Source organism: Dunckerocampus dactyliophorus, chromosome 5 (assembly GCF_027744805.1).
Source record: "Dunckerocampus dactyliophorus isolate RoL2022-P2 chromosome 5, RoL_Ddac_1.1, whole genome shotgun sequence".
Taxonomy (NCBI): Eukaryota; Metazoa; Chordata; class Actinopteri; order Syngnathiformes; family Syngnathidae; genus Dunckerocampus; species Dunckerocampus dactyliophorus.
Genome location: NC_072823.1, coordinates 606,959 through 620,238, shown reverse-complemented (window position 1 = coordinate 620,238; position 13,280 = coordinate 606,959). Strand labels below are relative to the sequence as shown.

At 45.5% G+C, this 13,280-nt stretch overlaps 1 protein-coding gene across 22 annotated transcripts in view; it reads right to left on the bottom strand.

The window, feature by feature from the left end:
- Positions 1 to 13,280, bottom strand: part of LOC129180975 (neuronal cell adhesion molecule-like) — a 110,365-nt gene that overhangs the window by 15,008 nt on the left and 82,077 nt on the right. For 9 of the 22 annotated variants that reach the window (XM_054775458.1, XM_054775463.1, XM_054775469.1 and 6 more), the window contains 13 exons: positions 13,007 to 13,154; positions 11,987 to 12,114; positions 10,372 to 10,401; positions 9,824 to 9,925; positions 8,436 to 8,636; positions 8,297 to 8,367; positions 8,007 to 8,232; positions 7,813 to 7,928; positions 7,540 to 7,744; positions 5,485 to 5,607; positions 4,808 to 4,984; positions 3,394 to 3,513; positions 1,625 to 1,783 (listed from right to left, as the gene is read on the bottom strand). In XM_054775458.1, the coding sequence (XP_054631433.1) occupies positions 1,625 to 1,783; positions 3,394 to 3,513; positions 4,808 to 4,984; positions 5,485 to 5,607; positions 7,540 to 7,744; positions 7,813 to 7,928; positions 8,007 to 8,232; positions 8,297 to 8,367; positions 8,436 to 8,636; positions 9,824 to 9,925; positions 10,372 to 10,401; positions 11,987 to 12,114; positions 13,007 to 13,154 (1,806 nt within the window). The remainder of the gene's footprint in view (positions 1 to 1,624; positions 1,784 to 3,393; positions 3,514 to 4,807; positions 4,985 to 5,484; positions 5,608 to 7,539; positions 7,745 to 7,812; positions 7,929 to 8,006; positions 8,233 to 8,296; positions 8,368 to 8,435; positions 8,637 to 9,823; positions 9,926 to 10,371; positions 10,402 to 11,986; positions 12,115 to 13,006; positions 13,155 to 13,280) is intronic. The other 13 variants (XM_054775459.1, XM_054775464.1, XM_054775461.1 and 10 more) reach the window with 11 other exon arrangements.

Below are 13,280 nucleotides of genomic sequence, written 5' to 3'. Positions count from 1 at the left end.
TTCTGTGAAGAAGGTGTCGGACGTTTCGCTCTTCATCCGAAGAGCTTCGTCAGCGAACTAATAAGTGCTGGTAGCTTAGGCCTTAAATACAGTAAGAGTGGGCGAAGTGTGGGTACCCGCGGTGGGCTTTTAACAAATGTCAAAAGAAGAGAGTAGGGAAAGAAACCCAAAAGCCCACAGAAGCAAAAAGGAGAGGAACTCCAGAGGATCTTATGGCAACACAAAATTCCTACCTATTTCAAACCAGTAAATACCCTGAGACAAAAACTAGTGCATCCTAAAGACAAGGCTCCAAACCAGAAACAAAGCAATGTGGTCTATTCCATCCACTGTAAAGATGAGGAATGCAAAGAGCACTACATTGGGGAAACTAAGCAAATGCTCCAAAAAAGGCTTTATCAACATCGCAGGGACAATGCTAGTGGTCCTCAATCAGCAGTACATCTACACCTTAAAGCTACCAATCACTCTTTTGAGGACAGCGAGGTAAAGATTTTGGCCAAAGAAAACAGATGGTTTGAAAGAGGAGTAAAGGAAGCTATTTTTGTCAAACAACAGAACCCATCATTGAATCGGAATGGTGGTTTGAGGTTTAATTTGGACCCTGTGTTCAGCAGGTTACTGAGACCAAAACCCACAGCTCTTAGTCTTGCAAATGAGGTGGAGCCAGGGCCGAGCCAGAACAATAGATGCTAACGAGCCAATATCAGAGTCGTTCATACCCAATTCAGGGAGCGACACTTCCCTTTGATCGGAGGTGTGAATGGAAGGAGAGGGTTAGACCACAACTCCTCCCAGTCTTAGGGTAAGGAACCAATAGGAGGAGGGCACTGGCACACCAATTCCGCCCACTCTTACTGTATTTAAGGCCTAGGCTACCAGCACTCGATTGAAGTAGAAAGTTGAAATATTTGGAAAATTAAACCAAAATAAAGTGAAAAAAGATGAAAGTGTCACACTCTGTCTCCTGTCCTGTGCTCTTATTTTGGCGGGCTGTGCCTTCTCCAGGGCCTGGTGGCCGTGCAGCTGCAGTCAATGAACATTTGTGGCGGTGAAAAGGCGCTGGTTCACTGTTGCTGTTGCTCGTCGCACTCTCACCGGTGCTGCTACCTACGCACTCTCCATACTTGTTGTGCCGACCTTGGACTGACCTAAATTGTTTTTGTCCACAGAGCCTCCACTCTGTCGCCTTTTGTTCTCGTGCTTTTGATTATCTGCAGCATTAAAGGTTCTTTATCTTTGCATACTGGGGGTCAAACACTCGACAGCCGCGACCGACTCGTGACAGAAAGAGTGAAGCTGATGTGACTTTTTGGGCTCCATGACTAAGCTGAGATGAAATCCAGCTTGTAGAAGAGACGTCGTTCGTGTCCTTTCATCTGTGGCCCTCACTGCAGGACAAAGTTAGGACACCCCCGGCTGGTAAATATTAAAATAAGGGTCAGGGTCTGGTCTGGAACGGAACACCTCTTTGGTCACATGACAAAGTCAGCCGTATGAACGCAAAGTGAAGCGGACCACAGAGTTTGTTGGGTTTTTTCTTTTTGAACGCAGCAAAGCGGGAGTGTGAAGGCAGCCTAACGCAACGTGCAAAGCTCCAAGGGCCCAGCAGAGCGAGCCTCACCTGGCACCGTCACCGTGAGCTCCTCAGAGCGGCGGGGCTCTCGGTCGGCCGCACCTTTGGCCACCAAGCGCACCCTATAGGAGACACCCTCCTTGAGGCCCCTCAGCACAAAGCTGTGAGAGGCGTTCACCGCCTCTTTCTGCCACACCTGGTCTTCACCTGCGGGAGGGACCACCCATTCAACACAACACATGGCTGGGACACCGCATCCTGTCTGTCCTGGAGCTTCATCATGACATGATGGCATCTTGAATCATCCGTCTCCATGCTCATGCGGTATACCGTACGCCCCGCAGCCACTTCATTAGGTACGCCTGCACAATCTCATCTTGAACACTCTCGTTGGACTGCCAAGCCACCGCACGCACTTCACAAACACTGCTCGTGCAAAATAACACTCACCACAACAGAACAATAACACCTTCCTAAAAAAAACTACACAAAATTTGAAAAACACAGCAAAAAGAACCCTAACCCTAACCCTAACCCTAAGAATATGAAGACAAAGAGCTGAGAAGCTGTGATCAGTAACTGATAAAAACACAAAGCTTTGTCCTTTTGTACAAAGAATATACTCAAACTAAACAATTGGAACAATTTTTCCTTTTTGTTTTTTTTAAGTAAAATATTTCAAAATATATATGAAAGTGGGCCCCTGCATTTTTAGATTTTTCCGGATCTGGCCCTCCACAGACAAAGACTGGACGCCCCAGATGATAGTATGTATGATATTATTACAAACGTAATAATCATTTAAAAAAAGACAAAAACTCATTAAAACACAAAGCCTTGTCCCGAAATATACTTTTACAAAAAATATACAGGGGAAAAGTACAAGAGATTTTCACAAATAAAGAATATTCCATTTTCACCAAAACAAAAAACTTTTTTTGTACAAAAACCCATTTTTTTTCTTCCAATAAAATGTTTCAAAATGCATCAAAGTGGGGCCTTGCATCCTCTTTCTATTCTTCAGTATCCAGCCCTTGGGGAAGTAATAATGTTGGAAAAATAAAAAATACAAAAAGTCAAAAATAGTGTGAAGACCAAAAAATCGAGCTGTTTTTTTTTCCATTTCTGTTGTTGTTTTATTTTTAATCTTCCAACTGTTTGAACTTCCTTCTTGTAAATCTTCTTCTGGTAATTATGACTTTATTCCCAGAATAGTTTGATTTTATTCTCATAACTTTTGACACAACCTAATTTTCCAAAAAATGCGGTTTTAGTTGTTTATCAAAAATATTACAACCTAAAAAAAAAGTTCCTTAATACTTTATTTGATGACTAATTTGTTGTCTTAATTTTTTGACTTTATTCTCATAAAATTACTGCTGATTTTTCCATTTTTGCTTTTGTTTTTTATGATTGATTTTTCTTGTTGAATGCTATTTTTAGACTGTGCCAGAGGCCACTGTATACCGTAGATATATGACTTGTAGATCAATGGTGGTGCTGCGTAAGATCATCACTTAGCAAGATGCTGTCAGTGGGATCCCTGCATTACATTTCATTCACATTATTCTTGCCAAGGCTGAATTTTTGGGTGTTTTTAGCTCTTCCAGATTGCACAGGTGTACCTAATGTTGTGGCTTGATGGCGGGGTGGGAGGGGCCACAGAGCAACAAGATGGGTGTTTCCTACCCACCTCCAGTCAGAATCAATAAGCATCCAAATCATGGACATGCTGTGAAGCTGCGGCAAGACAAGAAGCCATCAATGTCATCAGCTCAGGTGGATGCTACGTGAGGAATAATGGTGACGTTGCTTACTGTTGTCCGCTATGTACTCTAAAGAAATGCTTTTCTCCGGGCCCCGGTACTCCCAAGTGATCAGGGCCCCGTCCTCGCCCACGGAGGAATTAACGCTCCCGAAAGGACTCGCCGCCGGGGCTGAATGACACAAAAGAGAAGACAAGCATGAAGTGGACGGGCAGCCGCATGGCTTTTCTTTGCATTCGTCCATCAGGGAAGCAGACGTGATGCGCCAAGGTGGGGGAGGGGCGGCCAATTCCTGCAAACGGCAGGAGGACAAGTGAAGGCAACGCAAGGACACAAAAAGACGATGAGCGGGCATGATAGCGAGGGGGCAAACGCAGCCTTGCCATGCCGGGGTCTGCCTTTATCTTTGCAAGGGGAGGTGGAGCGCATGCGTCGCCAGCGATACCACTCTGGCCCGTGCCCACGTCGTCTTCCACATCGGTCGCGAGCGCTTGGAGAGGAGGCGGAGGCGGGACCGTGAGATGAGACGCATGCTTGCAAACACAAATTCACACGCACGCACGGTCCTGCTGCTTTAAAGATGCCTAGTCTGCAAACAAGTCATACGTGTCCACCACTCCGTCACTTTGCAAGCTCTGGAAAGGCTTCGCTACATGTCTGAAAATAATAATGTAAAAAATACTACAACAAAAAAACTAAAAACAATACTGTATATGACAGTATATTGCAATCTACTCATTTCATTTCTACTACGTTACACTTTTCTGCACTCTGTGTGTTTATGCTAGCGGCCCCGCCCTCCCCACCCAGACAAAGAGACTGCATGACTGACAAAAGGGCTCACTCCGTTCATGCCGTTGTTCTATGGAACAAAGAAAAGCAATGCACAGAGCGAACCGTCTTCCTGCCAGACATGCATGCACATGGAGACAAATTGTGTGATTCATTCATTCATTCAATCATTCATGTGTTTCTTATCATCCAGGCCTAGCACCCACGAGGTATTTTAATGCTGAGCACCAAGTCTTGTCACGTGTTCATCTTGTGACACGCCCACCTTCCATAGCGTTTCATGAAACTGAGCAGCGTTGGGGCAGTCTGCTGCGGGTGAGGTCATGCCTGGGGGGCTGCCGTCTGGGCATTATTTTTGTAATATTTGGGGTGGCATGGCTCAGGTGGTGGAGTGGTCATCTCCCACTTCGTATGGAAGTGTTCTTGGGCAAGATACTGAACGGTGCAGCGTCATCAGGAGGTAAATGTGCTAACAGCGCCAAAGAGCTTTGAGGGCCTTGGAGGTGGAAAACCGTTTAGCAGTTGTGTGTGGGACAAGGGAGGCGGTGCTCTATGTGAGTGCAGTTTGACCCTTCAAATGAGCATCACGGCTTGTCTTGAAATGAAAGCCTTGCGATAAAACAGAGATAACGCAAACATTCTCATCCTGGATGTGATGTTGTTTCTTCCTTACCTTCATCCGTGACGGTGACCGCTTCCTGTGTAACGGCCGGGCCCGCCCCTATGTGCGTTTTGGCATTCAAGTAAAACTTGTAGCGCGTGCTGGACTTGAGGTTGAGCAAAGTGACCGAGGTGTCATTGGCGGCCAGGGCCAGCTCCTCCTCTGGACCCAGCTCATTGGAGCTATTGACTAGGGATGGCGGGTGGGTGCAAGTTGAGAGGGAATGAGGTATAAGTTGAATAGAGGAGGGGGGAATGGATGGATAATGGAAATTTGGAAATGAAGCGGGGGGGGGGGTTCAGGTACAGGAAGCGGGAATGACAAAAAGGTGATGTGTTAATTGGCGTACTTAGCCTCAATGAATGATTTATTCATCCTCTATCATTTACTAGGAGTGCACTACTCAGATGCAACCACAAGAGGCGCTGATGATTCAGCCTCAAGGATGCCAACCCTCCCGATTTCCCGGGAGGTCCAGGTGACATAAACCAGCGCACTTCCTGACAGTACAGTCCTTACATCCTTCACACTCCCCATGAAGGCTATGTCAGACGTCGTACTGATTTCCTGTGAAATGGGGAGGGCTGGCGTCCCTTGCAGTCTGGTTTGCTTTGTGGTCTTCAAGAAGGACAAGATGACTTTTGTGACAGTCCAAGACATGAGACTACATCCAGACTCCTCACCCTCACCTGGCTGGTATTTGAGGGTGTAGCCCATCAGGACTCCATTGCGCTCACGAGGAGGCTTCCAGTCCAGGCTCAGGGAGTCCACGTTGGCGTTGGTGACAGTCAGGGAGGAAGGAGCTCCAGGAACTGCAGTCAAAGGATGCACGGCAGTGAGTGTCATGCGTAGCTGACATGGATGAATGTTGACAAGGGTTATGCTGCACATATCACATGTCAGTCAATTTCACATTCAGCTCAAACAACAAAACTTTTATATTGATGAGACAAGTGATCAATGACTCAGGGTCAGTCAGTCAGAGAGCTGTGGGAGAAATTTCAAATCCATCCACTCTGTGCGGGGCTGTTTAACTCATTCAATCCCAGCCATTTTTCAAAAGACAAGCCCTCCAGTAGGGTGGCCATTTTAGACACACTGAATATTGTGTTGGACGGCTGAAGAAACATGGAACCCACTGGAAGAAAGACTTGAGTCCTGTCTCTCAACAGAAAAAAATAGTTTGTTTCTACCTTTTTGCGTTCTTTAGTAATCAGAAGTAGAACATATGTTTCAGGAAAATATCAGTTCCCAACTAAAACAGGGAGAAAATCAGCTTTTTGTGAAAGGATACATTTCAAATATTACAAATATTTTGTGCTTTTATGACTGCTGCAATATCTAAACAACTACACCAACATAAACCACACCAAAAAGGGGGGGTTGTTTTACATGTATTTACAAATACAGCACCGTCAACTACTTACAGTTTTCACATTTGGAACTAATCTGTGTGTGTGCACGTGCGTGCATGTGCGTGCATGTGTTACAATGTCCCTACAATGCGTAACCTTCTGAAGGTTCCACTCCTCCACGCTCTCTCACTTCCTCCTCGCAGCCAAGGTGTTAACACATGCAGAGCTCTTATCAAATGCACTTCTGCCACCTTGTGGCCGTTTTTATGGCTTACAACTGCAAGAAACCTGACCTCCGTTATCGTGCATTTGCATCATCACCTCTGTTTGCCTCTCGTGCAGAAAAAGGTCAAGATATAAATACATCTTTGGTATTGGCCGAGTTAATAACAGCGCCACCATGTGGTGTCTAATCATTATAGCACAGGCAACACAGTAGGAGTGCATGGTTGACACGTTTTCACCCTTTTGTGTGCCACGCTTCAGACGTGGAGGAGTTACACAAATGTAAAGTAACACAATGGAGCCCTAACATAAAGATAAACACCAAATGTAATCCTAATCCTTTCTGGAATACAGTAATCCCTCGCCACTTTGCTCTTTGAATTGCGCAGCAACACACAATCACCCTTTTTCCAAAACGTATGAATGAACAAATCATGCTGATTTGTTGTTGAATATAGTCCAAAAACGTACTGATTTTATCACCTAAATGAAGCATTGTCAAGCATAAAAATGTCTCAATGAAGTAAAATACAAATATAAGGCATTCAGAAGGCACATTCAAACAGGCTGTGATAATATGTAGCATTGTACACTGGCCCCTAGGTGCCAGTCATGTTACTGACACACAAGCACCAGCCTTGATCACCACAACAGGCTTTTATTGCAGGCACAATAAGGCTACTGTTGCTCTGAACCCCTGACGTCACTTCCTGTCCACCCCAACTCAGTAATACAAGTTTAAAGGTGATTATAAGGGTGTTATGTCATGTCTAGAGGGCTCTGATAATGTTAAAAAGTGGATTTAGAAGGCGGTAAACAGGTTTTCTGTTTCTAACTATGCAATAAGGAATTCTACTTAGCAGAAATTCACTTATCATGGCCGGGTGTGGAAGCAATGAACCCGCATAAATGAGGGATTACTGTGTTTCATCTTCTCGTGGCGGGGGCGGGTTGATGTTGTCAAGTGCAGTGACGAGCAGGCATCTAACTTGTTTATTATTATTTGTATTGTTTTGACAAAAAACAGCTACTACTTATTCCTGAGGTGACAAAGAGGGTTCTAGAGATGAATTGTGTGAGCGATGGACACAGCCAGGCATTAACTGGGGTACGGCGTCCATCGGAGCGGACACCCTGATTTGAGGAAATCCTGCCTCGCCTTACCTCCTTCTGGCGTCTCAAACTGCTGGGTGGCACTCGGGGGCCCCTCCCCCTTGCCGTTGTAGACCCTGACGTTGAAGGAGTAGAGGCTAAACGGGTGCAGGCCAGGCAGCTTGGCGTGGCTGTGGTTCCTGCTGAAGGTCAGGATCTGCTTCTCCGTGTGATGGCCGTTATGTTTGTGGAGGCTGCGCTCTCTCCAGTAGTACACCTGTGCCAAGTACCCGTTAGTGGTGCAGACTGGTGCTGGCCAGTACGGGACGGGTGATAGTGGACTACCTGATATCCTTTCAGGTATCCACGTATCAGTTTGGGAGGCACAGGCTCCCAGTGGACCTCTGCCAGGGTGCTGTTCAACACATATGCCCGCACCGAGTCTGGAGCAGCAACGGGTACTGTCACAGGGGAACAGGAGAGTCCAGTAAGTGAAGAAACAAACAAACAGGCGAGAGAAGTCGTGGCGTTGAACTTACGATCTTCACCAGAGTAGCCGTGAGCAACGGCAGGCTCAGGTGCCGCGCCGTAGTCATTCACCGCTTGAACTTTGATCTCGTACGGAGCGAACGTAGGTGTTCCAGACACCACAAACTTGGAGTTGTTTGCTACGGTCACAGCGGTCCACTCGCTGTCCAGCAGCTTCTGCCTCCACATGACTCGATAGTGCAGTCCTGGTCCGTTGGCCTGCAGGCCTGACAGAGGCTGGAGAATATGGAGTATCACCAAAAAGCTCCAAACGTAAAATAAAAGTACCGCCGAAACGTACCTTCCATGAGATGACAAGATTGTCATGTTCTGTTCCAAATCCATGCACATCTGCTGGATTCTCATCTGGAGCTTTAAGAAGACAAACATCACACCAAAGTCCCTGCTGGCACCGCGTCAAAGATCCTCCACACTCCTACCTGCAGCCTCCGTCTTGTACGTCTTGGAGGGCAGACTGGGCCGGCTGACCCCCATGGAATTGACGGCTAAGACTCTGAAGGTGTAGTGGACGTAAGGAGACAGCTTGAGGTGGGCTGTGGTCTTGCTTCCTGACACCTCCGTCAGATTGTGCCAGTGACCTCGGTGGTGATGGAGGGTGTCCTCGAACTGGATCACAAACTCTACGGAGAAACAAATGTAATATTCATATACGATATCCATCACATGCCTGGAGGACTGGACTATAGATGAGAGGCTTTGTGGCCCACTGAGCTTAACTGACGCAACCCGTCACGTGAGCTGAAAACCTGATGTGAGTTGAAAAGGTTCAACGTGATCTGGCAGGATTGTGAGACCCTCCCCTTGTGAGACTGAACTACATACAAGAGGACCGATTGCAGCAATCCAGGCTGGTTCGCTCGCGTTGGGTGGCTCTCTGCAACGCTGTGGACTGCTTCAAGGATTGGACTTCACCTCGACTTGGTCTGCCTAACAAGAGAGGACTCTCTTTCTCTAGGATCAGCGTGGCCCACAGAAGAAAGCTACCTTCAGAGAATGATTGTTGAAATGTATAAACATGTGGAACCATCACACCAGGACTGAGGACAGAACCAGCAACCAGCAACCAAGCTACCTCGTCAGCCTATTCACCCTGGAGAACGAGTGGAACGTTAGTCATGGAAAATGCAAGATGATCCTCCACCTGTAGAGGGAGCCAAATAATTTGTCATTCATTTTCAACGGAAAAATGTACAACAGTAAATAGGAAATTACAGTAAATGTGTGCATTTTCACAAAAATCCTGAGAGGTAGCCAACGCGCCCTGAATGAGCGGAACATTTTGACGTGGGATTGGTTTGAGGGGGAATAATGAGAAGAAGTAGAAGAAGAAATAGATGCAAAAGATGTCGAATTTGATCAGGAATGAGGAATGGATGCAAGTGGGCTTCCGGTACATCCGGGTGGGATTGAATTCAATCGTGTTTCTCACCATTGACACTCGCTACTTTCTTTGGCCCCATGGCGGGTTATTTCACAGCCATACTCAATAAAAAATGCACGGTTAGTGGGTCAACGACACCTATATGGGGTGCTTTGTTTGGCCACATGGAGCGATACAGCGCACGTAACAAGCAGCCTAGTCTGATGAAAAGAAAGACTGGACTGTGCCGTTATGCTGTGTGTTGGGAAGGTGTGTCATGTGGGCACTTGTGCTCGTATCTTGGGTCAACTCATTAGTGGGGTAAAAAACAACATCCTGGAGGTCCACGCCTCCATGCAAACATCAGCTAAGGCAGCTCCTGTGGGTCAGATCATTCAGAAATGCTCCCATCTTCATTCACACATACTGTATCTTCCCAATACATACTTTGAACAGGACTGTTATGCTCATCCCCGGGAATCCACGTGAGTTGAACGCTCCTCTTTTTCTGGTCGGTCAGCTCGAGGTCAGTCGGAGGTTCGGGTCGCTCTGATGGAGATAGAGCGCAGGCGTCAGCGCCAAGATGGACGGCAAAAACACGGTGATGTCACATGTACGGTGCACGTGCAATGAGAAGATACCACAGAAGACGCACAAATACTTGCGTGTACTATTAGACTTCATGCAGTACCTCGTGCATATGAACAGACTCGTACTCGGCAGGAAATCACACAACTGATGCTTGAAGTGCTAATGTTGCATGCATGCTTGGAATAAACCAGCCATGAGAACATGTGGCATTTTCTCCAGTGGCTGCTTCATCCAATCCTCCAACAGCCTTCACTTCTCTACTTGGCTGCACTTCACACACAACAATACACAAAAAACAACTGAATTTGAGAGTGCATCAGAGGGCATCGTCAGGACGCAGCATGCTTCACGTCACAGATGAAAGCGGCACACTGAAGAGATGATGTGCGCGCTTCGGCTTTTACCGTTGACAACAGACAGCGTGGGGGTGACCTCTGCCAGGTTGGCGGGCAGGGGTGAAAGTCATAATTCAGTTGTGAGTCAGCCATATTACAACAACCAGAAGTACATGTCAATCAAATGGCAACGCTGACCTTCAAAGGCATGAGAGCCTCTACTTCATATACATATACAGTATATGATGGTATACTGTGTCTACATACACCATATCCATGTCAAATCTACAGTATGTTGTATACATACACTATACAGTATATACAAGTACATATACAGTATATGACTTATCGATCTTACACTGTATACATACAGTACATAGACTTTATATGCATATATATTCCAGTAGTGTATTTTCAGGTCTCATTTACTGCTACATATGAGGGAGCTATCACCAGAGGAGTGTCATGGCGCCGCTCCTAATGTACAGGAGAAGAGGGAGGGGGCAGTGTTTACAAAGTACATCTGCACAAGCTGAAATTTGTCTCATTTTGGAAGTGTGTGAATACAATGAAAACGTAGCTGTTCAATAAATGTCAGAATGTTGTGGAAGAAGACGTGACGGGACGCCTGGATGTATCCCTGTGGAAAAAAACTTCATTTTTGTATTCACTAATGAATGGAACTAGAGTAAAAGTCACACGTGTGTATTTAGAATGAATGATGAAAGGATGAGACTGCGTTTAGTAAAGCAACACATGTAGATATGCTAACAACTTCATCTCAGCATGAAGCATTGTATTCATATCTACTCTCTTCTCATATCCCGATACTATCCGCTCCGCCCCCATTGTAGCAGCCAGCCTATTGTGACTGTCCCCCGCCCACTTTGTTTTCATAATTGAAGTCATTCTAAAAATAATTTTAAAATGACAACTTTAGTTTGTTTTGTTTGTTTCTCATAACATGACCACTTTAAACAATAATTGTCTTTTTTCTTGAATATTTCAGCTTTATACCACTAAAATGGTAATAATGTAATAATAATAATGTTTCCTCATAATATTACAAGCTTATTCTTGTAAAATTACTTTTTGTGCTTAGAGTACAACTTTTTCTCTTAATATTTTCAATTTTCTCTTAATTTTCTTCTGAAATTACTGCAACTTTGTCAGTTTTTACTGTTTTTGTTGTTTATTTGTAACTTTCTTGTTAAATTATATTTTCAGAATATGCCGCAGACATAAAAAAAAAACAGCCACAGCCCTGATAGAGTTGGCGAGTGGCTGACAGCAGCTACGACATGACTAGCGTCCTGATGAAACAACACCACAGTCCAAAATAGCACAATTGTCAAATCATTATAGTTGCACATTACTTACAGACACATTAGGAAGTATTCCATGAGAAAAAGTGTCTGGTATGCTCTGTATCATTCAATGTGTGTGCCTAACTGCGTCACAAGCACAACTCAATGCACTACTGTGACCACGAGGTGTCGCCAAAAACCCAACCACCACCCCACTTCAACTTGTTCCATGTATGTATATATACAGTACTGTATATGTGTACAGTATTCAGAGATACTGTATATCCCACCCGACTATCGGTTGCAGGACCAACCAAACTATGAAATAACGTGAAAAACCAGGAGTGAGCGCAACGGAGTGCAGGGCGCAAGCGTACCAACAACAGTGAGCTCGGCACTGGCGGAGTCGTGATCCAGAGTTGTGTTCATGATGCATGTGTACACGCCAGCGTCGCCCTCCGTCACGCCGGTAATGGTGAGGCTGTCGGAGTCGACGATGAATCTGCTTTAAGACAAAACCAAGGAAAAAAACAGGTGTGTTTGCTTTAAGGTGGAAAGAAATGTCTGTGCATTTCTATGATGCGTACATAACAAGGTGGCGCTGTGTTTTTTAGACCATTTTTAGACCATTTGGACTGATCTTTCAAGGCACACATCATCTTGTGTTGTACGGTATTACACACACGGAACCTATCAAAGGAAAGATGAGACTCCCTCTTTCAGCAGAAAAAGAAAGTTAGTGTCTACCTTTTCCCGTTCTTTAGTAATCAGCAGGAGAACATAGGGAAGTTTCAGGAACATTTCAGTTCCCAACTAAAACAGGGTGAAAACCAGCTTTTGTGACAGCTGAACTATCTACAAAAAAAACATCAAAATTACCATTTATTTACAAACATAGCACCATCAACTATTTACAACTTTCACATTTGGAACTGAACTACGCGTGTGCACGCGCGTGTTAAAATTTCCCTACAATGCGTAACCTTCTTCACGCCACACTCCTCCATGCTCTCTCACTTCCTCCTTGCTGTCATGTGACTCTTCCATTCAAATTCACATGCTGAGCTCTCATCAAATGCACTTCTGCCACCTTGTGGCCGTTTTTATGGCTTACAACTGCTCTAAAAGTGACATATTAGTGTGCAAATGTGTCATAACCTCCTTTTGCCTCCGGCACAAAAAAGGTAAACCATGTATAAACACATCTTTGGTACTGAGTGAGTCCTTCCTCTGCTATTTTCCCAGTGAATTCTGCCTAGCAACAAGGAGACACAATGTGAATAATTAGCATGAATGAATGCTGTGTGAGTGTTGACAGCACATTAGGCAGGAAGAGAGCGCGTTTGCTACCGTGTGAAACCTAAAACCTCCATGTGAAGCAGCAGCCGAGCTCTGACCTCTCATCGTCGGGCAGCTCTCCATGGTCTTTGAGCCAGGTCATGGTGGGCACCAGCGACGGGTCATGCTTCACTTTGCACTCAAACACCACCGACCTGCCCCGCTGGACCACTCGGTACTCCGGCTGCTTCAGGATGCGAGTCGCTTCTGACGGGAGCACAAGACAGCGTTGGGTCAGCTTAGAACTTGATATGATACGCTGTGATCACCAGACACTTTATTAGGTACGCGATCTCATCAGCTCTAATACAAACATTCTGCATTTCTTATATC